The sequence below is a fragment of the Oryctolagus cuniculus genome, chromosome 12 (assembly GCF_051225735.1).
Source record: "Oryctolagus cuniculus isolate XC-2025 breed Fujian yellow rabbit chromosome 12, ASM5122573v1, whole genome shotgun sequence".
Classification (NCBI taxonomy): Eukaryota; Metazoa; Chordata; class Mammalia; order Lagomorpha; family Leporidae; genus Oryctolagus; species Oryctolagus cuniculus.
Window position 1 is genome coordinate 91,411,287 of NC_142878.1, and position 23,701 is coordinate 91,434,987.

The 23,701-nt window shown below is 59.5% G+C and overlaps 1 protein-coding gene and 1 long non-coding RNA gene across 3 annotated transcripts in view; one reads left to right on the forward strand and one right to left on the reverse strand.

Moving 5' to 3' along the window:
- Positions 1-18,205: 18,205 nt before the first annotated feature.
- LOC127489785 (uncharacterized) lies at positions 18,206-20,270 on the reverse strand. Its single transcript, XR_011380946.2, has 3 exons — positions 19,913-20,270; positions 19,745-19,830; positions 18,206-19,517 (listed from the first exon to the last, which is right to left on the reverse strand). It is a non-coding gene; the product is annotated as an uncharacterized LOC127489785 (long non-coding RNA).
- A 482-nt stretch (positions 20,271-20,752) lies between these two features.
- Positions 20,753-23,701, forward strand: part of CORO2B (coronin 2B) — a 125,183-nt gene continuing 122,234 nt past the window's right edge. For both annotated transcript variants that reach the window (XM_051841569.3, XM_089310625.1), the window contains exon 1: positions 20,753-20,911. In XM_051841569.3, the coding sequence (XP_051697529.1) occupies positions 20,897-20,911 (15 nt within the window). In that variant the 5' untranslated portion in view covers positions 20,753-20,896. The remainder of the gene's footprint in view (positions 20,912-23,701) is intronic.

Genomic DNA, 23,701 nt, shown 5'->3' on the forward strand with positions numbered 1-23,701 from the left:
CCGGCTTCTGGGCTCAGGGCGGAGTCCCCAGCCCCAGTACCCCCAAAGGTGCGGTGTGGGAGACTGGCAGGGGCAGCGCCAGGGCCCAGAAAGACTGGCATTGCCACTGCAAGGGTCTCACGTCCCCGGCGCGGGGTCTCCCAACCCCGCCCACTCTGCACCAAGCAGTGAGCCATTCTGGCCAGGCTGAGCAGTTTGGGTGGAAAATGGCCTCTGGGCTCTCGTTGAGGGCCAGTCCGGTGCCAGCCTTTACCCCGCCTGGTCAGCGCAGGCTCCCTCTTGCCGCTGTCGAAGCTGCTCCAAGCCCCCGGGGCCGCCCAGGGCCCATCTTCCCGGTGTCTCCCCCTGCACAGCACCGTGTATGGGCCTGAGCCATGTGTGGAGGGAGTTTCTGTGCCTCCACTCCAGACCTGGCTGCCCCACGGCTTCCGTGGCATCCAGTGACCCCCAGGGAGGCCTGTCCAAGCCGGGAGCCCAGCCGCCCCTAGTCCGGTGTGTCTGGCTGCTCTGCCTGAGTTTCCCGAGTTGAGTTTTGGTCATTTGAGTGCTTCTGCCAGGCCGCCCCTGGCCCAGATATGAAAGGGAGGGAGGAGGAAGTGGGGAGGGGGGAAGAGGGAGAGAGCGAGGCAGGGGGGAGGGACATTGCCTTGCTTTGCCCCCTTCCTGCCTGGTACCTGTCCACTCTGGTTTTAGGCTGACCGTTTCCTTTGCTAACCTTGCCCTTGACCTTGGCAGCTTTTTTCACCCAGGCCTTCACTCTATCCCCTGGACCATGAAGCGAAACAAACCAACCATACACATGGCAAATCATTTATTTTTTTATTTGAGGGGCAGAGAAAGCTGCCAGCCGTTGGTTCCCTCCCCCGAATCCCTGCAGCTGCTGCATTGGTGGAGAGAGAGAGGCAAAGCTGGCGGCTGGGGGGTAGGGACTCAGTCCAGGTATCCCATGTGGGCTGCGGGGACCCAGCTCCGTGGGCCATCGCTGCTGCCTCCCAGGATCTGCTGCACTCGGGAGTGGAGGCTCAAGCCCAGGTCCCCCCAGCAAATACCATAGTGCGGCTCTGAGCATTTGCTCCGGGACCTGAGATCTGTCAGTCTTCCTTCCTGGCTTGCAGCTCTGGGGCTCCGGGGCTGCTTTTTCTGTCTTTGTATCGACCAGCTCGGGGTTTCGATGCGACTGCTCTTGTGGCGCTAACACCTGCTGGCCTCCCAGCTCGTTCCCTCTTGCACTCACTTTGCTAACCATTGGCTGAACCAGCCCCGGTGACCTCATGGGAAGGGAAACACGAGGTGTGGGTGCACTGTGGCGGGAATGGAGCAGCGCTAACCCGCTGCCCACCCAGCCACCTCCCAACCGCCCACGGTGGCAATCAGATTTCATCACGAGCTGTGGCGGGGACCAGCTGTGGTCAGGCCCTAGCAGGTGCTCTTCCAGACCCGGGAGAGGGCAGAGTCAGCCAAGAGCTGGGCGGCAGGAAGGCGGGGCGGGCGGCCTGCCGGGCGCTGGGGTTCTCTGTGCGGGGACACTGATTTCCTTACCAGCACCAATACGGAGAGTGGCTAGAGAGAGCTCCGGCATGCAAGTCAGGACAGCCCCGGGGAGGGGTGCTCCCTTCCCACCTTGGTCACTGACTTGTCCTGAGCTGGCCCTGGGCCTCAGGACTCCCCCGGGGAGGCCGGTGGGCTGGGCAGTGACGGGAGGGCAGTGGAGCTTCAGCCTACGCCCGACTCATTGAGTGAATTAGTTGGCCTCTCTGAAGCTCAGTGTCACGACGAGATGGGGACACGATGGCCCCTACCTTGTGCAGTTCAGTGTAAGAACTTAATGAAATGGTCCAGGTGCAGCAAGGAGGTTGGAACCTTTCTCACTGTCACTGCTGAGGGCTAGGCGCCCTACCCAGAATAGCCAGCAGGTGGCGCTATCTCAGAACAAATCTCCCAGTTGCACGTGGAAAGGTTCGCCTCCTGAATACCAGGGGGCCTGGCTGGAGCCAGAGCTCACCTCAGAGGCAGGGGGGCTGAGAGCACAGCCCCCTCATTCTCCAAGGGGTTCCTGGGGCCAAGAAGGGTGCACTGCATTCCTGTAACCATAACGGAGCCAGAGCTGGAACCCAGCCCACTGGCTTCCCAGAGGGTCTCCTGGACTCTCCGCAGTCTCCCTCCCACCTGTGGGCAGCCCCCCACCCTCTGGGTGGGATGCCCGGCTCCGTGCAGCCTGTGGGGTGAGCGTCTGCATGGGGAAGCTGACTCCTGACTTGGGAGAAGGAAGCCCGGGTTGTGACCCTTGGCGGCCCTGAATGGGAGTCCTTACTCGGTCTGTCCCAACACTCCTGTGCCAAGGTGGGCTGAGAGAGGGGCGTGGGATGAACCTGAGGCCTGACCCAGAAGAGAGGCAGCTCGCAGAGCACAGAGCCCCTGCGCTGTTGGGGACCTCTGGCCCCGCACCCCAACCCGCATCAGGGGGCCCAGTGGGGAGGGGTTCTCCTAAAGGCTGGGTGGCCCAGCCTGGCCTTCAGGGCAGCTCATGTCATCTTTGTCCCCTGGGATGTTCCTAGAAGAACTCGGAGCAGAGGGAGCAGAGCTGGGCCCTTGCCCAGCCCCCAGCCCGGCCCCCCGACCACGCATTGGTGGTCAGCTCGCTCCCTCCGCAGGCCCCACCCAGCATCTTCCTTCTTCTACAGGAGGCCTGGGGGTTGGGGAGCCAGGGCCCTCGCAGGTGGGCAGAGGCCACAGCTACTTCCACTGCTTTGGACCCAAGTCTGTTTTCAAAGTGAAAAACAGGGACCGGAGTTCCAAAGGCTGTAGCTGGTTTGAAATGTTTATGGTTTCCAACAAGTCCCTTCCACTGACGAAACCTGAAGACGGCCTTATAAGAAGCTCCTTGGCTGACGACAGGTGCAGCGCAGGTGCACGAATGGAAGGCCCAGAGCCCAGCGGCCTCTTGAGCCCTGGACCCCCAGCCCCAGCCCCAGGCGCTGCAGAGCTCGGGGCGGGGGACGAGAACCAGGGGCCTGATGTGTGCTCGGCTCTGAAGTCGGGATGGCAGCTACAGAAAGCGCCTTGGTTGCCAGCTCGCACGCATTTCCTGTTTTTTGGATGCTTAACCCATGACCTCTGGCCACAGCGGCCTCAGAACTCTTTCAGCTGCCCCCCTGGGTCCTGGGGTGAGAGGAAGTCTGGTTCCATCCAAACACGGGGCAGTCAGAGAGGACATCTACACCCCAGGGGCAGAGCCGGCCATAGGAGGGATGGGGGGGCAAGCCCTTGTTGCTGGGCAACCAGCTCCCTCTGTTGCCTTGGTGACGGCCCTGCCAGAGGGAGGCTGTGAGTCCCCAGTCTCCCCAGCACCAGCCAGCTCCTCCCCACTGCACACTGCCTCCCACAGGTATTCTACACCCCCTTCCATCACCAGCCTCCCCAAGCCTCCAGGTTTGGGCTCAAGCAGTTCCCCAGCCCAGGGCATTGCTGGTGGCCCACCCAGGCAGAGGCCCAAGAGGAGGAGGCTGCGGCTCTCAGGGGACTGGAGGAGCCAGTGCCAAAGTCACTGTCATTCATTCAACAGTCAGCGAGTGCTGCCCCCACATCAGGCTCCATGCTGGGCACAGGGGCTAGCTCTGTCCCTCAGCCGGGACAGCTGTGTGTAGGGGACAGTGTGTGTTCCACGAGGGATCCTGCTGTGAGCTCTGTGGCTCTCTGAGAGGGAAGAGGAGGCTCGGAGGGAGAGGAGAGGTGCCGGTGGGCACCGGAGGTCGGAGCCACGTGGAGAGGCGGGAGGCAGGGAGAGAGAGGCTAGGATTGGCAGTCTCCGCGCTCCGCCCCCTGAGAGGCCCAGTGAGGATTTTGCCTTGGGAGGGAAGGCCAAGGAGCCAGAGATGGGGAAAGGGGTGAGGACAGGGCCTGATGAGCCATGGGGAAGAGTTTGAGCAATGGGGAGCCATGGAAGGGTAAAGCGAGAGGGTGGCCGAGTCATATTGGACTCCTGGGAACACCACTGATTCCCCAAGAGAGAGAAAGGATGGCGGGGGCAAGACTGGATAGGGGAGACCAAGCTGGAGGCTGCCAGTCATCCAGGGCTGGAGAGGGCCACACAGCGGGGAGGGAGGAGCACTGCACCTGTGCCATCGACCCTGGCCATGCCCCACGAGCCTGGCCAGCACTGGACACCTCGGCCCCCTTCGCTTCCCATCCACTCCATGGAAAAAGTGCTGACCTCACTCTGTGGAGGCGCAGAGATGCTGAGTCAGCCGATGGCTGAATGGTCCGAAGCCCCATGGCCAGAAAGTGACATGCCCGGAGGGAAGAGGTCCCCGGCATCTGGGGCCAAGGTCACACAAGGTCACAAAAGACCAACCTCGACCTGGGGTTTGAAGCCAGGCTTGTCTTGGTGCCAGATCCAGGGGAGCATCTGCACAGAAGTGGGGGCCTCCCAGGTGCCCCGCAGCCCAGCCCCCAGCTGGCCACACTACTCACCAGCCACAGGCACCTGCCTTTGTCCTGCACCAGGGCCCGGCCCTCACAGCCTTGGGAGGCCTTGGCTCTGGCAGGGCCCAGGGGTATGGGACAGGCATGTTGGGCAGTGGGTGGGGGGACCTGGAGCCTGGGACAGCGGAGGCTCTGTGTCACCCCCACCAACACAAGGCCCCATCAGGCAGGACTCCTGGACTCCCTGCTCCGGGCCGCCATCCGCTGTCTGTGGCCAAGCAGATGCATCTAAGAGCGCTCTGCAAAGGCAGCTCCCACAAAACAGACTCAGCTCCGCTTGGAGAGCAGCAACAATGCAGGTGTCCGGGCTGGCGCTGTGGCCCCCAGGTGCATCCATCCTATATGGGCACCTGTTCAAGTCCCAGCTGCTCCATTTCCGATCCAGCTCCCTGCTAATGCACCTGGGAAAGCAGCAGAAAATGGCCCAAGTGCCTGGGGCCTTGCACCCTCGTGGGAGACCCGGATGAAGCTCCTGGCGGACTGGCTTCAGACTGGCCATATGGGAGTGGACCAGGAGATGAAGATCTCTCTCCTCTCTGTCTCTCCTCCTGTCTCTGTCACTCTGCCTTTGAAAGAAGGCAGGTGCTGGCCAGCTGCATGGCCCGGCTCTGTTGGGAGAGGCTGGGGAAAGCGCTCACTGGAGAGGAAGTGGCCGTGTTTTTGGGGGAGGGAGGGTTCTAACTGAGAGCATACTACATGGATCTTCCATCTGCTGGTTCACTCCCCGAATGCCCACAACCAGGATTGAGCCAAGCTGAAGCCTGGAGCCAGGAACTCCAGCCAGGTCTCCCACATAGGTGCAGGGGCCCAAGCACTTGGACCTGCACCTGCTGCCTCCCAGGGTGTGCATTTGCAGTGGGCTGGAATTGCAAGCAGAGACAGGACTGGAACCCAGGCGCTTCCACAAAGGATGCAGGTGTCCAAGCAGAGTGTTAACCCCCGCGCCAAACGCCCAGCCTGGAGGCGCTCATTCTCAGAATTCCTGGTCAGCCTTGGGGACAGCATGGTCAGACCCCGCTTATGGAAGCAGATCCCTGGCTGCGTTCCTGCAGACATCTGGACCGAGGAGTAGCGGGCAAGGCTGCTAGGACACACCAGGGCCCACTGCAAGAGCAGACGGACCAGCCGGGGAGCACCAGAAACGACTGCGGCGGTGCTGAGAGGCGCCAAAGGCTCTTCCCTTCGCCGAGCCTCAGTTTCCCCGCTGGTGCCGCCGTCGGAGGCGGTCCCAGGGAACCAGTCCAGGCCGCCCACCGCCTCCCCTGCTGGGGCGCAGTTGCAGCCGGCTTCCAGCAGAGGGCGCGGCGGTTCCAGGGTTCAGAAGAACCTGTCTCCCAGACACGCGCGCGTTCCTGAACACGCGCGCGCGCGCACACACACACACACACACACACACACGGGAGAGTGTGGCTCCCAGCACCGGCGTCGCTTGGGGTCTCCTGATGAGCAGACGTCAAGGGGTAGGAGTGCCAGGGGCCTGCCGGGGGCTACCACCTGTGAAAGGTGACGCGGGAGAGGGACCTGCGCGGGCAGAGCCTCGGCGTCCACGCAGACCCGGCCGCGTCTCCGCCTCTCCCATGGGCAGGTCGCGAGCTGGGGCTGCTCCCTAGCGGGGTCCCGAGAGGCTGAGACGGCCCAGATCGGTCACAGGCGCGGGTTCCGGGAAGATGGGGGCGCTGGTTGCCCACCTTGCGGCTGCGCGCGCATTCTTTCTGGAAGGCAGAGACCTGCAGGGTAGCAGCCCCTGTCTCAAAGCCGCGTGCCCCACGGGCAGCCCCTACTCGCCTTCTGCCTTGACCACCTGGAGCCCCTCTCGCCCCGGCTGGGTGCAGGGCACCAGCAGATGCTCCCCAGGGAAGGAGCCCCAGCCCACCAACCCCTGTGCAGGGATGAATTGGTGCCCACTCTCCTGGGCTCTCTGCCAGTCCCCGGGGACAGAATCCCCAGTGGGGACGAAGGCGGAGCCCACATCCCCGGGGGCCGGGGCACAAGGGCACAAGAGCCCTGGGGATTAAGGGGTTTTCGTAGCCGCCCGCCCGCCCCCAGCGCAGCTGCACCTGCCAGCACGGATGGAGACCCTGCTGCAGGGACTGATGATGGGAGTTTGGAGAGGGTTTTCCAGAGTCAGACACCCTCCCTCGGGCAGACTGGGGGCGGCTGGGCCGGGGCGGGGCTCCTGCAGGCGCCTCCTGCTCCTCTCAGGCACCAGGAATGCCCATCTGCTGTTGCAGGGACCTGGGCCGAGCCTGCGGCGCCTCCCTCCTGGGGCCAGATGGTCACCACCCCATCCCCGGCTGCCCTCCCAGCAAGGCCTGGACAAAGGCCTCTCTGCCTTCCAGCCCCTTCCCCTTCAGCCAACAGGAGCCCACTGTGCCAGGTAGAGGGGCCCTGGTTGTCTTGGAAACCAGGCCTGTGAGGAAGGGGCAGGTGGCTGGGGTGGGACAGAAGAGAGGGGCTGATATCCGGAAGATGCCAAAAATCACACACATGTACACGCAGGCGCCATGGCATGTGCACACACGTGGATGCCTGGTTTGTGCACATACGGGCATGTGGCACATGCACACACACAGAGCCTAAGGGAGAAACAGGCAGACACCCGAGGTTTTCTGTGATCCTGATCTGTTACCGGGTCTAGGGCTGAGGCGCCCCAGCTGAGTAAGCACCCTTCCAGTGCCCCAGCCCCGGGCACGGGCACCAGGAGAAAGGCCAAAATGCATTTCCCCTGCAGTTGCCTCTGTCCACACCCTTGAGTCTGTCTGTGAGGACAGTCAGGGGACACCCAGACGGCTGAACCTCAGGGCAGCACATGGGTGGACTTTGGGTGCCAGGCACTGGCTGGACTGCGCAGTGGGGGTGGGGGAGCCCCGGGAGCCCCTGGGAGAGAGCAGGGGCCCTGGTGCAGCCTGGCTCAGCCCCTCCCCCTGCACTTTCCCAGGAGACCTTATGCTTTCGCTGAACTGGGGGTCTCTGCAGGGTAGGTCCTGGTCCCTCCCCACTTAAACTAGAAGTTTCCAGAGTGTGGGGCCTATGTTTTCACCTTCTTAGTGCTGTAGGGCTGCCCAGTAAAATACAGAGGGTCCAGGTAAATTTTAATTTCAGGCTAAAATAAAAAATACTTTAGTAAAAGCGAACCTCAGATACTATGTGGGAAATTAACTAAAAAAGATATTCATTATTTACTGAAATTCAAAGATAACTGGGCATCCTGTGTTTATACTAGCTAAATCTGGAAACTTCATATAGGAAGGCCCCACACACAGCAAACAACTAGATTAAAAGTGAAAAGATGGATAAAAACAAGATAGACCGGAGCCGGCATCACGGTGCAGTGCGTTAAGCCGTATCTGCAGTGCTGGCATCCCATCTGGGTGCAGGTTCAAGTCCCGGCTGCTCCACTTCTGATCCAGCTCCCTGCTAATGCACCTGGGAAAGCAGCAGAGGATGACCCAAGTGCTTGAGCCTCTGCTCCCATATGGGAGACTGGGAAGAAGCTCCTGGCTCCCGTTTGTCCTGCCCCTGGTCATCTGGGAAGTGAACCAGTGGATGGAAGATCTCTCTCTCTCTGTCTCTCTCTCTCTCTCTGTCACCCTCTATCTCTGTAACTCTTTCAAATAAATAAATCTTTCTTTGCAAAAAGAAGACATTATATACAAACAGTAACCAGAACAGAGCTGGGATAGCTATACTAAAAGAACAAATAGGCTTAGTTAAAAAGATGAAGAAGGACATGATGTATTCATAAAAGAAGATATGACAGTTATGGACATATACACACCTAACAAAAGAGCCACAAACTCACAAACTCTGTGAAGCAACCTGGCAGGACCAAAGCAAGACATGGTTCTCCAATAGTAGTTGGTGGTTCCAATACCCTTCTTCAGGACTGCATAGAACAGCTAGACAGAACTCGGAAGGAAACAGCAGCAGGGGCAGTGTTCGGCACCGAGGCTGAGACACTGCCTGGGATACCTGGTTCAAGCTTTTTCTCCCTGTTTTCAAATGGAAGTGTGAGTTAATAAATAACTAGAAGCAAAGAGAATTGGTAACCTACATTCTCTCAATAAGGAAATCCCAGGACCAGACAGCTTCCCGGCTTCCCGGAGTGGGGGGCATCCACAAAGCACTGCGTGGAGGGGCGGTCCCAATCCTCAGATTCTGTCTATTCTCTCTATTCTGTCTATTCTGTTCTGTGCAGCAAGCATTACTCTGCTAGGGAACCTAGATAAAGACGGCACAAGGGAAGCAAACTAGGGGCCCGTCTCCCTTAGAACATCACATACTGCAAGTTAGCCACTTTTTGTGACTTCTTTTTTAATAAACTTTATTAATGACTTTAAAAACAAACTTGTTTTCCACGTGTCATCAACTTGGAGACCTTGAGGTGTGGCGAGAACAGTTTCATGGGAGCGCAGTCTTTCAGGCTGGCTTCCAGCATGGCGCTCAGCAGGTTCTAAACTGTCACTGAGGACAGAGCCCCCGGGGCCTGTCTTCCCCACCAGGAGGTCCCAGTCCCACCCAGGTTCCTCCCTGCCCCCCAGCCCCTCTGAGATTTTGTAGAAGAAAAGCTCCAAAAGGCGTTTCCCAAACAGAAGGGGAAAGGTTTTATTGGGAAAACGTTGATCAGGGAGACGTTCACAAACCACGGTGATGGATTCTGAAGCCAAGATATAAGCAGTATTAAGATTGCTGGAGGAGCTGGCGTGGTGGTGCAGTAGGTTAAGCATCCGCCTGTGGTGCTGGCATCCCATATGGGCACTGGTTCGAGTCCTGGATGCTCCTCTTCCAATTCAGCTCCCTGCTGGAAGCCTTGGAAAACAGTGGAGGATGGCCCAAGTGCCTGGGCCCTTGCACCTGCATAGGAGACCGGGAAGAAGCTCCTGGCTCCTGGCTTTGGCTTGGCCCAGCCCTGAATGTTGCGGCCATCTGGGGAATGAACCAGTGGATGGAAGACCTCTCTCTCTGTCTTTCCCTCTCTCTGACTGTAATTCACCACTCAAGTAAATAAATAAATCTTTAAAAAAGGGAGAGAGGAGATATTGCTGGAATTTGGCGTGAAATGGAATTTTTTGAATCTACCACATTTACTCTTTTAAAGTTTTCCTAATTATGCACATGTGAAAGTAACTTCTCAAAAATTAAAATTGATTAAAAAGTTTTCTTCGGTCAGTTATGAGCAAAGATCGATGGGTAAAGTGGTGTGAGTGTGTACTGGACATGGGTTTGAGAAGATGAATTTTGAGGATGCCATTCAGGGATTTGCAGGTGTATTATTTGCTACTGTGACAGACAATGTATCCATGTAAGTTTTTTCTTTGTTTTCAAAGGTCCATTAACAAATTTAAAAGTTTAATTTGTTACTATCTTCCATTTCTGCATTTTTAATTTTCATTTTTATTGACCTATTGAACTGTTAGAAATTTTGACAAAATTTTTTTCTGTCTGCAATTCTTTTTTTTTTTTTTTTAAGAATCATTTATTTATTTGAGAGGTAGAGTTACAGAGAGAGAGAGGGAGGGAGGGACAGAGAGAGAGGTCTTCCATCCACTATTTCACTCCCCAAGTGACCACAATGGCCAGAGCTGAGCTGATTAGAAGCCAGGAGCCAGGAGCTTCCTCCAGGTCTCCCATGCAGGTGCAGGGACCCACGGACTTGGGGCCATCTTCTACTGTTTTCCCTCGCCCTAGCAGAGAGCTGGATTGAAAGTGAAGCAGCGGGGACTCAAACCAGCACCTATATGTGATGCTGGCACCACAGCACTGGCCCCTACAATTCTCCTTTTTAAGAGTGCTTTATTTATTTATTTTTATGTTTATTTGCAAAGCAGAGCAACAGAGAGAGAGAGAGAGAATGATCTTCCATCTGCCGATTCACTCCCCAAATGCCCACAGCAACCAGGGCTGGGCCAAGCGGAAGTCAGGAGCCCAGAACTTCATATGGATTTCCCACAGCGGGGGCAGGGGCCCATGCACCTGAGCCATCATTGCTGCCCCCCAGAGTGTGCACTAGCAGGGAGGTGTATCCGAAGCGGAGGAGCCGGGACTCACAGCAGATACTCCGGTAGGTGATGCAGGCGTCTCAAGCCGCATCGTAACCGCTGTGCCTAACACCTGCCCCATTTGCGTTTCTTTTCCAGCCATTTGTATTATTTCTTTTATTGCAAGATGATCATTGAAAGTGACCTTGTGATAAAGACAGGAGGAGGACCGCCACTCTGGGTGTCAGATGTGCAAGGAAGGTCACTGGCTGGGACCCATGGAACCAGGCCCAGGCGATGGTGCGCCATGCTGGCTCACTCCTTTCTAGAACCTTCCAGAACCTTCCATGCCTGCAGGATGATGCCTGCTTGATCTCTGCTGCACCCGCCCTCCCCCGCCACCCCCACAGCAGTTTCCCCTCTCCCTGGGCCTGGCTGCTTCCTCTGCCATGTGGTCCCAGCCCCCCCCCCCCACCAGCAGGGAGGCAGAGCAGGGTGAGAGCAGAAGGGAGTCTCGTGGTGTTAATTGGTGCTAACGAATTCTTGCAGCCCCACGCCCCTCCCCTGCGGCGAGCAGGCAGCTGACAGCAGCGCCAGCTTTGCACTTTGCAGAGGCCACCAAGCAGCACCCCAGGTGCCCGCGGGGATGAGGAGAAGGCGAAGGGGAGGGAGAGGGCGCAGCGATAACCCGAGTGATCAGCGCTGGCTCTGCTGTGGTCCCAGCCACGCACTTGATGTGCACTTGTCATGCACTTGAGCCACCCCGCCCCACTCCCTGGGACCCAGTAGCCCTGTCCCACTTTGTACGCCAGCCGTGGCTTTGAGTCCTGGCTCTGTCTGTGCCTGCTCCCACACCAGGCTGGGGACAGACTTTTCTCTGTGAGGAAGCCAGGGACCAGGGAGGCTAAGCTGTTGTACCATGGTCCCTCGGGGGGAGGCGAGTGGGGACTCAGGTGTGACTGCACAGCCTCAGCCTGCCCACCAGCCCAGCAGCCTCCTACAGGGGCCCCACTTGAACTCTGGCCTCTGACCTCTGACCTCCGCAGGGATCAGGAGGGGGTGCCTGCAGGTCCACACACACCCACACACTCACATACTTACACATACTCACACCCCCACACACACTCACATACACATATACACACTCATACCCCACACACACATCCCACACATGCTCACACACACACACACCCACATACACACACACGCACATACACCCCACACACCCATTCACACACACACATGCCAACACATACCCCCACACATGCCCACACACACTCACAGCCCCCACGCCCACTCACACACACACTTGCCCACACACACACTTACATCCCACACTCACACGCCCGTGCACACACTCACACACCCATGCCCCCCACGCTCACACACACTGACACAGACACGCAAACAGCCCTCACACACACACACACACGCCCCCCATGCCCATACTCACACACACCCATGCCCAAACATGCCCCCACACTCACACACACTGAAACACACACACAACTCCTACACTCACACACACACTCGCTGACACACACACGCCCCCCATGCCCACACACGCCCATTTGCCTGTGTCCGGATCACCGTGGCTCGCGGCCAGTCCTCCGGAAGCGTTGGCTGTCATCGTCGTCGTCCTCATCATCTGCTGTGCAGCGCAGTGGGCCACCCCCTGCAGCGCACGCGAGGCCTGGGGGTAGACTTGGCGGATGAGAACCAGGCACTGAGGCTTCCAGAACCTTCTTTGTACGGACCAGCTGTGCGACCAGGACAGCGACTTCTCCTTCCCGCCTCTCCCTCGCTTCCCCAGCTTTCTCGTCTGTAAAGTTATCTGATTGTGAGTCAGCTGCGTCACACAGTGTCCAGACAGAGCCATGACCCCCACCGTCGCCACTGCAGCCGTCTGTCCACTGAGGGGTTGTCGTGGAGGTCAGGGACGGGAGCCCGTGCAAGTGCCTCGGCTTGCGGCTGAGGACGGGGGGCCAAGTGAACCCCCACTGTAGGTCCCCAGCCTGGCTGGGATTTACCAACACAACAGTGCCGGCCCTTGAAGTCCACACATCAACTTGCCATCCACAAATGGCCTGCCTGGGGCTCACACGGAACCTCGGGGGCCGCGGCTGCATGGGCTGGCGGGGAGTCTCCGAGGAGCTGCCGCTAAGGAGGAGGCCCGGGAGTGATTTAGAACTTTTCTTTTTAAAGAATTATTTTATTTATTCGAAAGACAGAGCTACAGAGAGAGGTAGAACCAGAGAAAGAGAGAGATAGAAAGGTCTTCCATCCACTGTTTCACTCCCCAAATGACCGCAGTGGCCAGAGCTGCGCTGAAAAGCCAGGAGTCAGGAGCTTCTTCCAGGTCTACGGGTTCAGTGGTCCAAGCACTTGGGCCATCTTCTGCTGCTTTCCCAGGCCATAGCAGAGAGCTGGATTGGAAGTGGAGCAGCCAGGACTAGAACCGGCGCCCATATGGGATGCCGGCTCTGCAGGCCGTGGCTTTACTTGCCGTGCCACAGCGCCGGCCCTGATTTAGAACTTACACCTGTCATGTGCACGATGGAGCGAGACTTGTGGTCTTTTCCTGCAATGTCTTCTGCCTGCATTTGGTATCAAGAGGGATGGCTGTTCTCAGGGCATGCATCAGGGGCTACTGTGGCTCTTGACCGTGGGGTTGTAGGATATCGAGGGAAACTTTGACAAATCAACTGGCGCCCTCATATCTCAATACTGAGGATCCATAAAGGGCCTGGGAATGAGCAAGGTGCCCAGGTGGGCTGGCCGGAGGCCCTGCCTGGGGGGCCCCGCCTGGGAAAGATGCAGTATACAAGCTGTTTTTGTCCTCCCCTGGAGTCCAGGGAAGATTCCAGAAGCCAGGAACTTCCCAGCTGTGCTGAGGGAAGCAGGCAGTGTCCCTGAGGGGCAAGGAAGGTTCTGTATCCAGTCAGAGGACCCCCGTGGTGCAGCAGGAGGAGCCTAGTGGAAGCCAGGCAGCCCCAGAGTTGAATCGTGGAGTGACTTGGGCGCACCCATCTGTAGAATGGAGACCCAGCGCCGTGGAGCTCTGTCTTTCTGTGAAGACAATGGAGCTGAGCAGGGAATGTTCTAGAACTGGCGGGGCAAGGCAGCTATGATGGCTGGCCTGTCTTTGTTTCATGTTTTGCTTTTGGTTTTTGTTTTTATTTGACACACACACACACACACACACAGAGCAGGAAGGGTAGTGAGAGAGAGAGCGCCCTCATGTGGCAGTTCACTCTCCAAACGTCTGCAACACCTAAGGCTGGACCAGGCTGAAGCTCAGCATTTTAGCCTTTTGGAACTCAGTGATTCCGTTCACAGGCTCCATAACTGGGTCTGCAGAAATGAACTGACAATAGACATGAACACATGGGGCTGGGGAAAGCATACAGACCAACTGGCATGTGCATGTGCCTGGAGCCACACAGAACAGGCACTGCAAAGAAAGGCCAGACGGTTGAGGCTTTTCTACACCCCCACTTCATGGGGGACAGGGCAACATGACCGCAGGCACTTCCAGTGCAGAGAAATCATCTCTGCCAAAGATGCAGGGCGCTGGAACAACGGAGGATGCTCTGGGACAAAGTCCTCTGGGCTCCGGGAGCGGCGCTTCCTCTGTGATGTGAGTTTAATCTTCCCCCATTAATGTAAGAGGTTGAAGACGTTTGTGCTCGTCTTTGGCCAGCCCAGTCTTGGATACAGGAACATCATAGGAAGCCCGTTCCTGCGCTTCAGGAGAGAAAGGTGGTCCAGATATCAGCACAAAGGCAGAGGGGCCTGGACGACATGCATGTGGCGCTGTGGTGCAGTCAAGCCTCTGCCTGCAGCACCGGCATCCCACATGGGCACTGGTTCAAGTCCCGGCTGCTCCACTTCTGATTCAGATCTCCGCTGATGCGCCTGGGAAAGATGGCCCAAGTGTTTGGGCTCCTGCCACGCCCGTAGGAGACCCGGATGGAGGCTGCACATCCCAGGGCCATACCCTGGGGCGTCATTTTCTGAGCCTCCCCAGGAAGAAAGAGGGAGAAGAGGTACAGCCGGCTGGCCCGCAGCTGCCGAGGCCTCTCCGCAGGAGAGCTCGGGAAGTGTGCTCCCAGGGATAAACACGACGGGGACCGGGGACTTCCGCCCCCTCTGCCGCTCCCCTCGGTGACTCTGCCGGAATCACCTCTAACACCCAGCTTCCCAAAAGGACAGGTGTGCAACTACACGACGCGCGCATGCGCAGAGGCTGCTCGCTAGCACAGGCCTGAGCCCAGCGTGAAGGAGGAGGGGCCGGCGGCTCCTGAAGTCATGTTTTGGGGTGGTGTGTGCTGAGCCCCAACAAGAAAACAAGGATAAGAAGCTCCACGTGGCTTTAATATAAACAGGTCCCTGAGGGCCATGGCCCTGGGAATCAGTGCAACACTGTTGCCTTCTCTCACAGCAGAAGACAAGCAATCAGCCAGCAAAGGTGTACTTGACTTGACCACGGAGACCACAAAGAGATGGTTCCTAGATCTGAACAGGAAGAGCTGCTGTTCAGGGAGCCGGTGCTGTGGCACAGTGAGTTAAGCCACCACCTGCAATGCTGGCATCCCCTGTGGGAGTGCTGGTTGCTCCACTTCCGATCCAGCTCCCAGCTAATGCACCTGGGAAAGCAGTAGAAGATGGCCCAAGTGCTTGGGCCCCTGCACCCACGTGGGAGACCTGGAAGAAGCTCCTGGCTCCTGGCTTTGGTCTGGCCCAGCCCTGGCTGTTGCAGCTATTTGGGGAGTGAACCAACAGATGGAAGAGTCTCTCTCTCTCTCTCTCTCTGTCACTCTGCCTTTTCAAATCAATCAATCTTCTAAGAAAGGATGATTCTCAGAGCCTACAAGGAATCTTCCCATGCCCTTATCAGATCATAAACAAATCTACGAGCCCCTCTTCTCTCCCTGTTTGTCTAAACCTTCACTGATAAATCCCAATGCCTCCTAGGGGCCAAGAATTTTGTACCACATTTCAAAACATTTGCATCCAGGCACAAAAATACTTGCCCAGGGGTGTGCCCACGCCAAGGGCAGCTGTTCCCCAGGTGGACAGCCTCATCCTTGGGGTCCAGAGCGCCTCGGGCGGGAAAAGGCCTTAGCAGCCGTGTGACCCCAAGTCCGTGTTTTGCCAACAAGAAGGGAGCTTAGCGGATCAGTGGTGGGAGCCTGAGGTTTTTGACCCTGAGGAGGTGGGGGTGGGGTGTCCCTCTGAAACAAGAGAGAGCATGTGGGGGTAGAGGTGGGGGAGAGGGAGACACAGAGGGACAGGAGCAAGCAGGACCTGGGCACAGTGGGCATCCACTGGGAAGGGGGTGCTGGGCTGTAGATGGGTCTCCAGGGCCCCAGCCTTGCTTTCCAAGTTGAAGATCATCTCTGTCCATCCTGGGCAGGGTCCTTTTCCTCCCCGCCACTGGGGGCATCCTCAGGTTCAGCGTCACCGAGGGTGGTACCTGGAGCTGCTGTCTGCCTAGGGGTTTAAACCAGAGCAGGAACCTTCCAAGTGTCCATCCCTGCTGGCGGCTGTTTTGGGGTCCTGCCTCGCATCTCGCTTCCTTTGGGGGAAGGACTTGATAAGTGTCTGGTACCCATATCGAAGCCCAGGTTTCAACTCAATCGTGTCGCCTGGGAGACCGGAGGTAAAACGGTGCCTGGTGTCTGTCCTGTGTGGTCCAGCTGAGATGGTGGCCACGCCTCCCTGAGATGTCAATGGGGCAAGGGCTGCAGGTCTAGGGTGGGCTCCGAGTCCCCTTTCTGGACCCTGAGGCCTGCAGTGGGGCGCGAGGATCCACCGTGTGACAAGCTCCCAGAGACGCGGCTGCTGGGGTGGGGCCCCTTGTTTGACACTCCCTGGCTGGGTGTTCTCATGGTTTAGTTCCAAAAGTTACCCAAAGGCTGGGACTGCAGCTCCAGAGTCCCAAGGGGCTCTAACGGGGTGGGGGCTGGGGGGAGTCACGCCTGCCCCCTGCTGGAGGCGCTGAGAATGGCAGCCTTGTTTCTTCCAGGTGGCCCCCAGTGTCGTTCTCCATTCTCCATGTGCCAGCTCAGAATTCTGAAGTAGATGCTCCCCGTAAACGGGCTCTGCAGTCGGTGGATCACAGCCTGGCTGGGCTCTGGGGGCCTGGTAAGCACGGCTGGAGCTGGACTCAGGTCTCCCGATCCCCTCCCCTCCCCCCTACTGTTGAGGAGCCCTAGGGTTTGCAGGCTACGGTGCACAGGAGAGGTAAGGGTTGACAGACAACAGGGCTCTGCTCCCTGGAGGCTGGGTCGCCTTCAGAAGCCGGGGGGGGGGGGTGGACCCAAATAGATTCCCCGGGCTGTGCAAAGTGCAGCAAGGGTGGAGGGAGACGGGGCCTGGGCCATCATTGCCTGTGTTCCCGTGAGCCTGGACACACGTGGGGCTCAAGGTTCCCTTTGGGGGAAGTGGGGATGGTAACAGTTGCTCCTTCTACCCTGGCTGGTTCCTCAGGAGGCCTGGGAGAGTGTAGAGGACTGGCCGGCGGGAGCTGACTGTGCACTTGTAATCAGAGGCGCATTTCCGGGGTGGCTGCACTGCCCCACACGCCGTCTGCTGTCTGCCATGCGTGTCTAGTGACAGCTCTCCAGGGCCTGTGCTGTGAAGATCTGCAGGAGGTTAAACAGCTGCCCCCAGCCCTCAGGTGCTAAGTGCGGGAGGCGGGACTCTAACCCCAGTATCTGGCTCGGAAGCCGGAAGCCGGGATCCTAACCACCAAACCACAGAGAAGCAGAAGGCGCTCCTGAGGCCCATTAGCCTCCGGGGAGGGCCCTCTGCCAGGGCGGGCCATCTGCTGTCCCCCGGCTGACCTGCCTGTCTGCTCTTGTGACCCCAGGGGATGCTGGGACAGCAGACCTTTCGGAGGAGGCTGGCCGGGAGCTCTCCTCACTGCTGCAGCTCCTCCCTTCCTGGTGGTCCATGTCCAGACATTGCACACACGCATGCGCACATACACATGGATACGCACAGCCCCTCCCCCCCACTCACCTGCACACATACAAGCTTGCAGAGTGGGGCCGTGAAGGAGGGGCTTGAAGATACAGCCCCCAGGGCTGCGGGACATCCGCGGGCCTCCCCTAGGAGATGACAAGCCGTGTGTGGGCCGGAACCAAGCCCTTCTCATTCTGTGCAGTGGCACCCCATCCACGGCCTGGGTGAATACATGGACAAGCCAGGTAGGGCCCAGCCCCTCGTCCAGAGGCCGCTGTGCCTGGGCTGGGCCTTGAGCCAAGGTTCTGAAGGCAGAAGTTATTGGTGCCCATGGCAGCCTTATTGGATCCTCAGGAAGTTATGCGGCGCCTCGTGTGTGTGACCCTGGGTTAAAAATTTGAAAGGGGGGAGGGGCGCAGGTGCTTGGTGCAGCGCTTAAGCAAACCACTTGGGTTGCCAGGTCCCACACTGGAGTGTCTGGGTTTGAATCCAGGCTGCGCTTCTGATCTCACTGCCTGCTCCCGTGCACACTGGGGCACATCAAGTAGATGGGTTTCTCTTACCCACGTGGGAGACTCGGATAGAGTTTCCAGCTCTGGCCTTCAGCCTGGCTCAGTCCTATGCTGTCATGGGCATTTGGGGGGAGAACCAACAAATGGAAATGTCTGTCTTTCAAACAAAATAGATTTTAAAAGCTAAAGAGATAGAGAGAGAGAGAGAGAGAGAGAGAAATATGGTCACAATCCATAAAAAAAAAGGCAAGAGCAAATATATTTCATTATGCTATTTAATAACACATGTGACTCAGGCCACCAAGGAGGTGGTGTAAGGAGAGCCATGTAGGGATAATGGCATGTGAGTGGGGTCTCAAAGATGGGTGGGGGTTCCCCCTGCTGAGACCAAGGGCAAAAGGCACAGGGGCTGGGGAGAGGGCGCTGGCGCGCCCAGGGGAGCCCGTGGCTACGCTGCAAGTGCTCCAGGATTTGAAACCCATCCTGCAGCCCCACCCCTCCGATTGCACCTGCAGCTCAGCGGAGGTCTCAGGGCTCAGAGGGCTAGGGGATGGAGCCCTCCCCTCCCTAGGTGCTTCCAGCCGAGACTTTGAGAACACACTATTCTATTGGCTTTTCCTCCGTCTGGGTCTCACTTCCACTCCTGGGAGTGCCTTAAGTCGCCGACCTCCAACTCTCTGCTCACGCTCTGCTTTGCAAGGAACGTAAACCAGGGTGTGCTGTGCTGTGGGGCGACTGTGCCGTATACACACACTCATCTCGAAGCCTCTCCCGTGGCCCAGGCCAGGGAGGGGCCCTGCTCTTGCAGACCTGGCCTCTGGCCAGGGCCAGGCCACTCCCGAAGGTTCAGGAACATTTTCTTTCTGCCTTCACAGCATATAGGGGTGGGCGTGGACTGGGGCAGCAGATTGATGTCCCTAATTACTTTTGGCTCAGGCTGATATTAAGTGTTTGTCTCATTCCCAGAGCCCACAGCAACAGCGGATGGCGAGGAGGGTGCCAGGAGGCGGGCTGGGGAGCTGAGTATGACCATCTGGGACTTGCGGTATCAGTGGGAGAGCAAAGTGGACAGGTCTCAGCTGTGGGTGCAGGGCAAGAGGGTGCCCTTTGATGGCTTCCCATGGGATCGGAGGCTGGGGGGCCCGGGCAAGGTCTTGAGTCTGATCTGGGGCTTCCCTGTGAGACGACCCAACCAGGCTCTGCTGGCTGTGCCCGCGGGGGCCCCAGCGCGACTCCTGCTTCAGAACGAAGGTGGATTTGGTCTGATTTGATCTTGGTGGCATTCGACATTAAGTGAGCATCTGCTGTGTGCCCAAGGGTTCACAGTAACAGAAGGCCTGCCCTTGTATGGGGAGGCTAGGCGGCTCACTACCCACACGACGGACACTCAGGAAAATGAGCCCAGACCCTCAGAAGTAAATGCAGTGCGTGCGGGGAGACTGTTGGGGTGGGGCTGCCTGGGGAGAAGTGGGGTGCGTTGGGGTTAGTGCAGAACAGGCAGTCAGGCGTTCCCGGCAGGAGAGCAACCCCGTCAAAGGCACAGGTCCAGCAGAGGAGCAAGCCTAGGAAGGGTCTGGGGCAAAAGGGATGCCTGGGGCCTGGTGCATCTGCTGCCCAAGGGGTTTAGTGAGTCCTGGAGCTCCTCGGGGCACCCCCAGTGCCCTAGCTCCTTCCCAAGCCCCTGTGAGGCTGGATAACGCAGCAGCAGATACAGACGTGCCCTGAGTTCAAATCCAGACCACTACCTGGTGTGGTCTTGGGCAGCCCTCTGCGGCCCTCTCTCTCCACTGTTTAACTCACCTGCCAAGCAGGGTGACAATTGCTTCTTAATGCCGCTCATTGCCTTTCCGGTAGTGGCGAGGATGCCGGCCACGCTCTTCCTGTGGCTGTAATTCACACAGGGGTCTCCTTTGAGGCCGGCCTGCGACCTCCTGAGCCCCCCAGGCTTTCCACGGGGCAGGTGCTCACCCATCACCTGCAGTCATCCCTGGCGGATGAATCGCACTGTCCCTCGCCAAGGAGCAGGAGGCCGGCGCCTCCCGGTCCCCATCTCCGCTAGAGGCCCCTCGCCACTCTGTGTCCACAGCGGTTCTGCCCAGGTCCAGGGGCATGCCTTTCTCAGGAGGAGAGGTCGCCTTCGGGCGATATCGCTGAGACTCTTACCCAGGCTCCAAGATAGGGCGTGACCCAAGCTAGGAAGGATCCCCGCACCGGGCGCACCTGTATCGCCCCCCGCCTCCGCTTCCAGAGCGGCGCCACACGCTGGCCTTCGGGCGAGCGACTCGCTGCAGGCACCGGACGCAAACGGGCGCTCACGCAAGCCGGCCTGGCCACTCGCGCCCCAGTTCTGCGCGGCCGCGGCTCCGGGATCCGCGGCTCCCGTCCGGCAGGGGGCGAGCCCCGCAGTCTTGCGGGCCCGCGCTGTCCCGCGTGCTACTTGGCACGCGTCCCCGGGCCGCGGGCACCGGCAGGTGCGAGTAGCCAGCTTCGCCCAGGCGCGTGGCAGCCGCGGGCCCGAAAGGGTTAAGGCCACGGGCCCAGGCTCCAGCCCCAAGCCCCGGGCGCGGCAGTGGCCGGCGGCCGGCGGTCGAGCTGGGAGGCGCGGGGCACGGCGGCGAGCGGGCGGGCTGCGCTTCCTCCTCCTCCTCCTCCTCCCTCCGCCTCCGCCTTTGTAGCGAGTTCCCGGCCCCTCTCCTCCCCCGCCCCCAGCCCGGGCCCGCTCGCTCGCTCCCTTTCTTCCTGCCTCGCCTTCCTGCGGCGAAGGAGGCTCATTTATTATAAATGCACATTCGGGGCTGACATCAGCGCCGACGAGCGGTCCCTGCGCGCTGCCCGCTCGGCCCAGCCGCCGGCGGGGCGCAGGGAGCGCACCGGACCCTTCCCGCCGCCGCCCGCACCGCCACCGCCACCGCCACCGCCAACCGCGCCCCCGCACCGCCGCCCGCTTCCTGCATGACTGTCACAAAGGTAAGCGTCGCTCGCCCGCCCGCCCGGGACCGCCGGCGCCTGCAGCCCCCGGCCTGGGCTGCGGGGGGCGCGGGGGTGTGGGCGCGGGCTGGGGGCCAGGGCCCAGCGCGGTGCGCCTTCCGCGCTTCCCGGGTCGCTCGAGTCGCTCCAGCCCCCCAGCACTGCGGAGGCGAAAAGAGGACGCGGCTCTGGCAGCCCTGGGGGGGTTGGACCGCGTCCCTCCGGCTCCCGGCCCGGCCCGGGGACTGCATTTTTAACCCTTGTTTGGATGCTGCAGTTTTAACCCCTGGCGAGCGGTGCTGGGCGGACCGCTCGTGGCGTCCCTCGGGGCAGCGCGCCGCGGGGAACGTCGCTGGCCAGGATTGGGGCCGAGCAGTGGGGTGGGGGGCCGCCGAAAGAAAGAGAGGAACCGCGCCTCACCTGCAGGCTTCGGCCGCCCAACCCGGGAGGCCAGTCCCGCTCGCACGCACGCCGCGCCGCGGGACCTGCGCTGCCCATCCCAGAGGTTCTGCGGTGGCCGGCTTGGCGACCTGGGCAGGGAGACCTCTCGGCAGGCGCCGTGGTGAATCAGGGTAGTGGGCCTGGTCCAGGGACCCAGGTTTGTTGTGGAGCTCCCTGGCGCTTCCCTGTTGCGGGAAGGAAGGTGTTAAGAGGAAAGTAGTTGGAGTAGTGGAGCAGGTCCTGGAGAGACCAGAGTGCCCTCCCCGGCCCTATCCCAAATCCCCTGGAAAGCCTGGGGAAGGGGGACCCTTCACTTAGGGCCTCAGTGATGAGCGTTTGATCCTAGACATTCTGGTGGTGGTGGCAGACAGCTGGGGGACCCGGGAGAAAAAGTGTGAACTTTTCAGAGGGCTCACAGCCTGGCCTTAGCCTTGGGCATGGCCTTGGGACGGTCCAACTGTGCCCCCAAGGCCAGATCCTGCCCTTCCAGGCTGCCCAGCTGGCTCTTAGAACTGAGGAGCTAGATGCCAAGAGGGAGAGGCAGCCCACTGGTGGGCAGAGCAAGGGGCCAGGGGCACAGGTGATGGCCCAGGGGCCGTCCTGCCTCTACTTGTTCTTGGGTCCACTGGGCTTCTCACTGCTGTGGTTCCGGGACTTGGAAACACTGTGGCAGATACACTTGGGGCTGCAGGACTCCGTGGCCCGCCGCCGTGGTGGGTAGGATGCTTCATGTTCTGAAATATTACTGATGCTGTTCAGCTGCAGTAACTCAGGTTATTGCGCCCAAAGCCCAAGCAGCTGGGACAGAAGAGTAAGGGGAGGGAGGATGTGGCATTTGTAACAATGGCACTGAGGCTTGAGTTGGCACCTCCCCTGTGTTTGCTTAAGCACTGGATCGGAATGCAAGCAGCCTTGTGTCCCAGGAGGCCTACCAGGAAGGTGTGTCCAGCCCTGGGGAACTGAGGGAGCAGCCCAGGCTCAGAGAGGCGAGGTGGCTGCCTGAGGTCCCACAGCAGGTGCACCTGCACTGCTCAGAGAGCACTCAGGGCAGCCTCCACCGCCGAGAACCCCGGAGACTCAGGGACTCTCCTGGTGGAGGGGGCCGCAGCTTGGAGGCCTGGCCCAGAGGCAGGCGTGGGACGTCGGGGAGTCCAAGAAGGCAGACTTGTCAATGAAGCCCACTGGCAGGCCCTGCCTGCTGGTCCCTGGTCCATTATTCACTAACATTCCCCTCCCCCAGCAAGTCTCACCTCCTGCTCTATCCAACGTTGGCTTCCTCTAAGCCAGCTTAGAGGATTAAATACAATCCCCACTTTAACCCTGTCTCCACTCCGCTGGCTGCCCTGAGCAGCAGCTGGCGAGGGCTGGGGACCCTGCTGCGCCCGGGAGCCCGGGGAAGAGGCTGCTGTCCCCAGGAAGGCTGGCCTCCAGTCCTCAGCCCGCCCCCACCCCAGGCTGGGTTCACTTCTCTCCTTCCCTGGACCTCTGCTTTTGCACCTGTAGCCGGCAGGAATCGGTTCCCATGATCCCGGGAGCGCAGCGCTGGCAAGGAACTCCGTTCTGGCAGAGACTGGGGGGCTCTTTGTTCTTGGGGGTGCTCTGGTTACAAGAGAGCTAGCAAGGACAGCCCACAAGGGAGTGTGGGAGCGGGGGGCGGGGGGGGGGGGAGGTTAGAGGATGAGCCCAGGGGCCACGCCAGATGCAGGGTCAGAGGTGGGCCAGTGGTCTGAGGCTTTGTGGCAGCCCCTGAAAGCAAAGGTCTTGGTGCTAGTGCCGGTGCTGGTGCCGGTGCCGACTGTGGGAGCTCAGAGCTGCGAGAGGCCCGGGGGAGTGGAGAGGCAGCCAGCGGGCAGTTGCTGGTTGCTCAGTTGCACTTCCTGGGCCCGTTGCTGCCCATCGCCGCTCTCTCACACTCAGCCCCCCACCTCCCGTGGTCGTGCAGAGCTGCTGGGGAAGTTGATCGCAAAGCCTGGGCCCGACCCGGGACGGGCTGTGGCCACACTGGTCTCCGGACCTCCTAGCTGGATGCTGGTTTTCCTGGTTCAGACGTGTTGGGGTTTATTTTCATTTTATTTGAAAGGCAGAGAGACAGAGACAGAGGGCTTCCTTTTGCTGGTTCATTCCCGAAATACACACAGCAGCAGGGGCTGAGCCAGGTGGAAAGCAGGAGCCAGAAATTCCATTCGGGGCTCCCACGTGTGTGGCAGGGGGCCAGGTACTTGAGCCCTCCATCACCTGTTGCCTCCCTGGGTGCGCATTAGCAGGAAGGAGAGTCAGGACTGCAGCCCAGACACTCTGGTGGGCAGGAGGTGGGGGGCCGCCCGAAGGGGATGTCCTTGGTGGCATCGT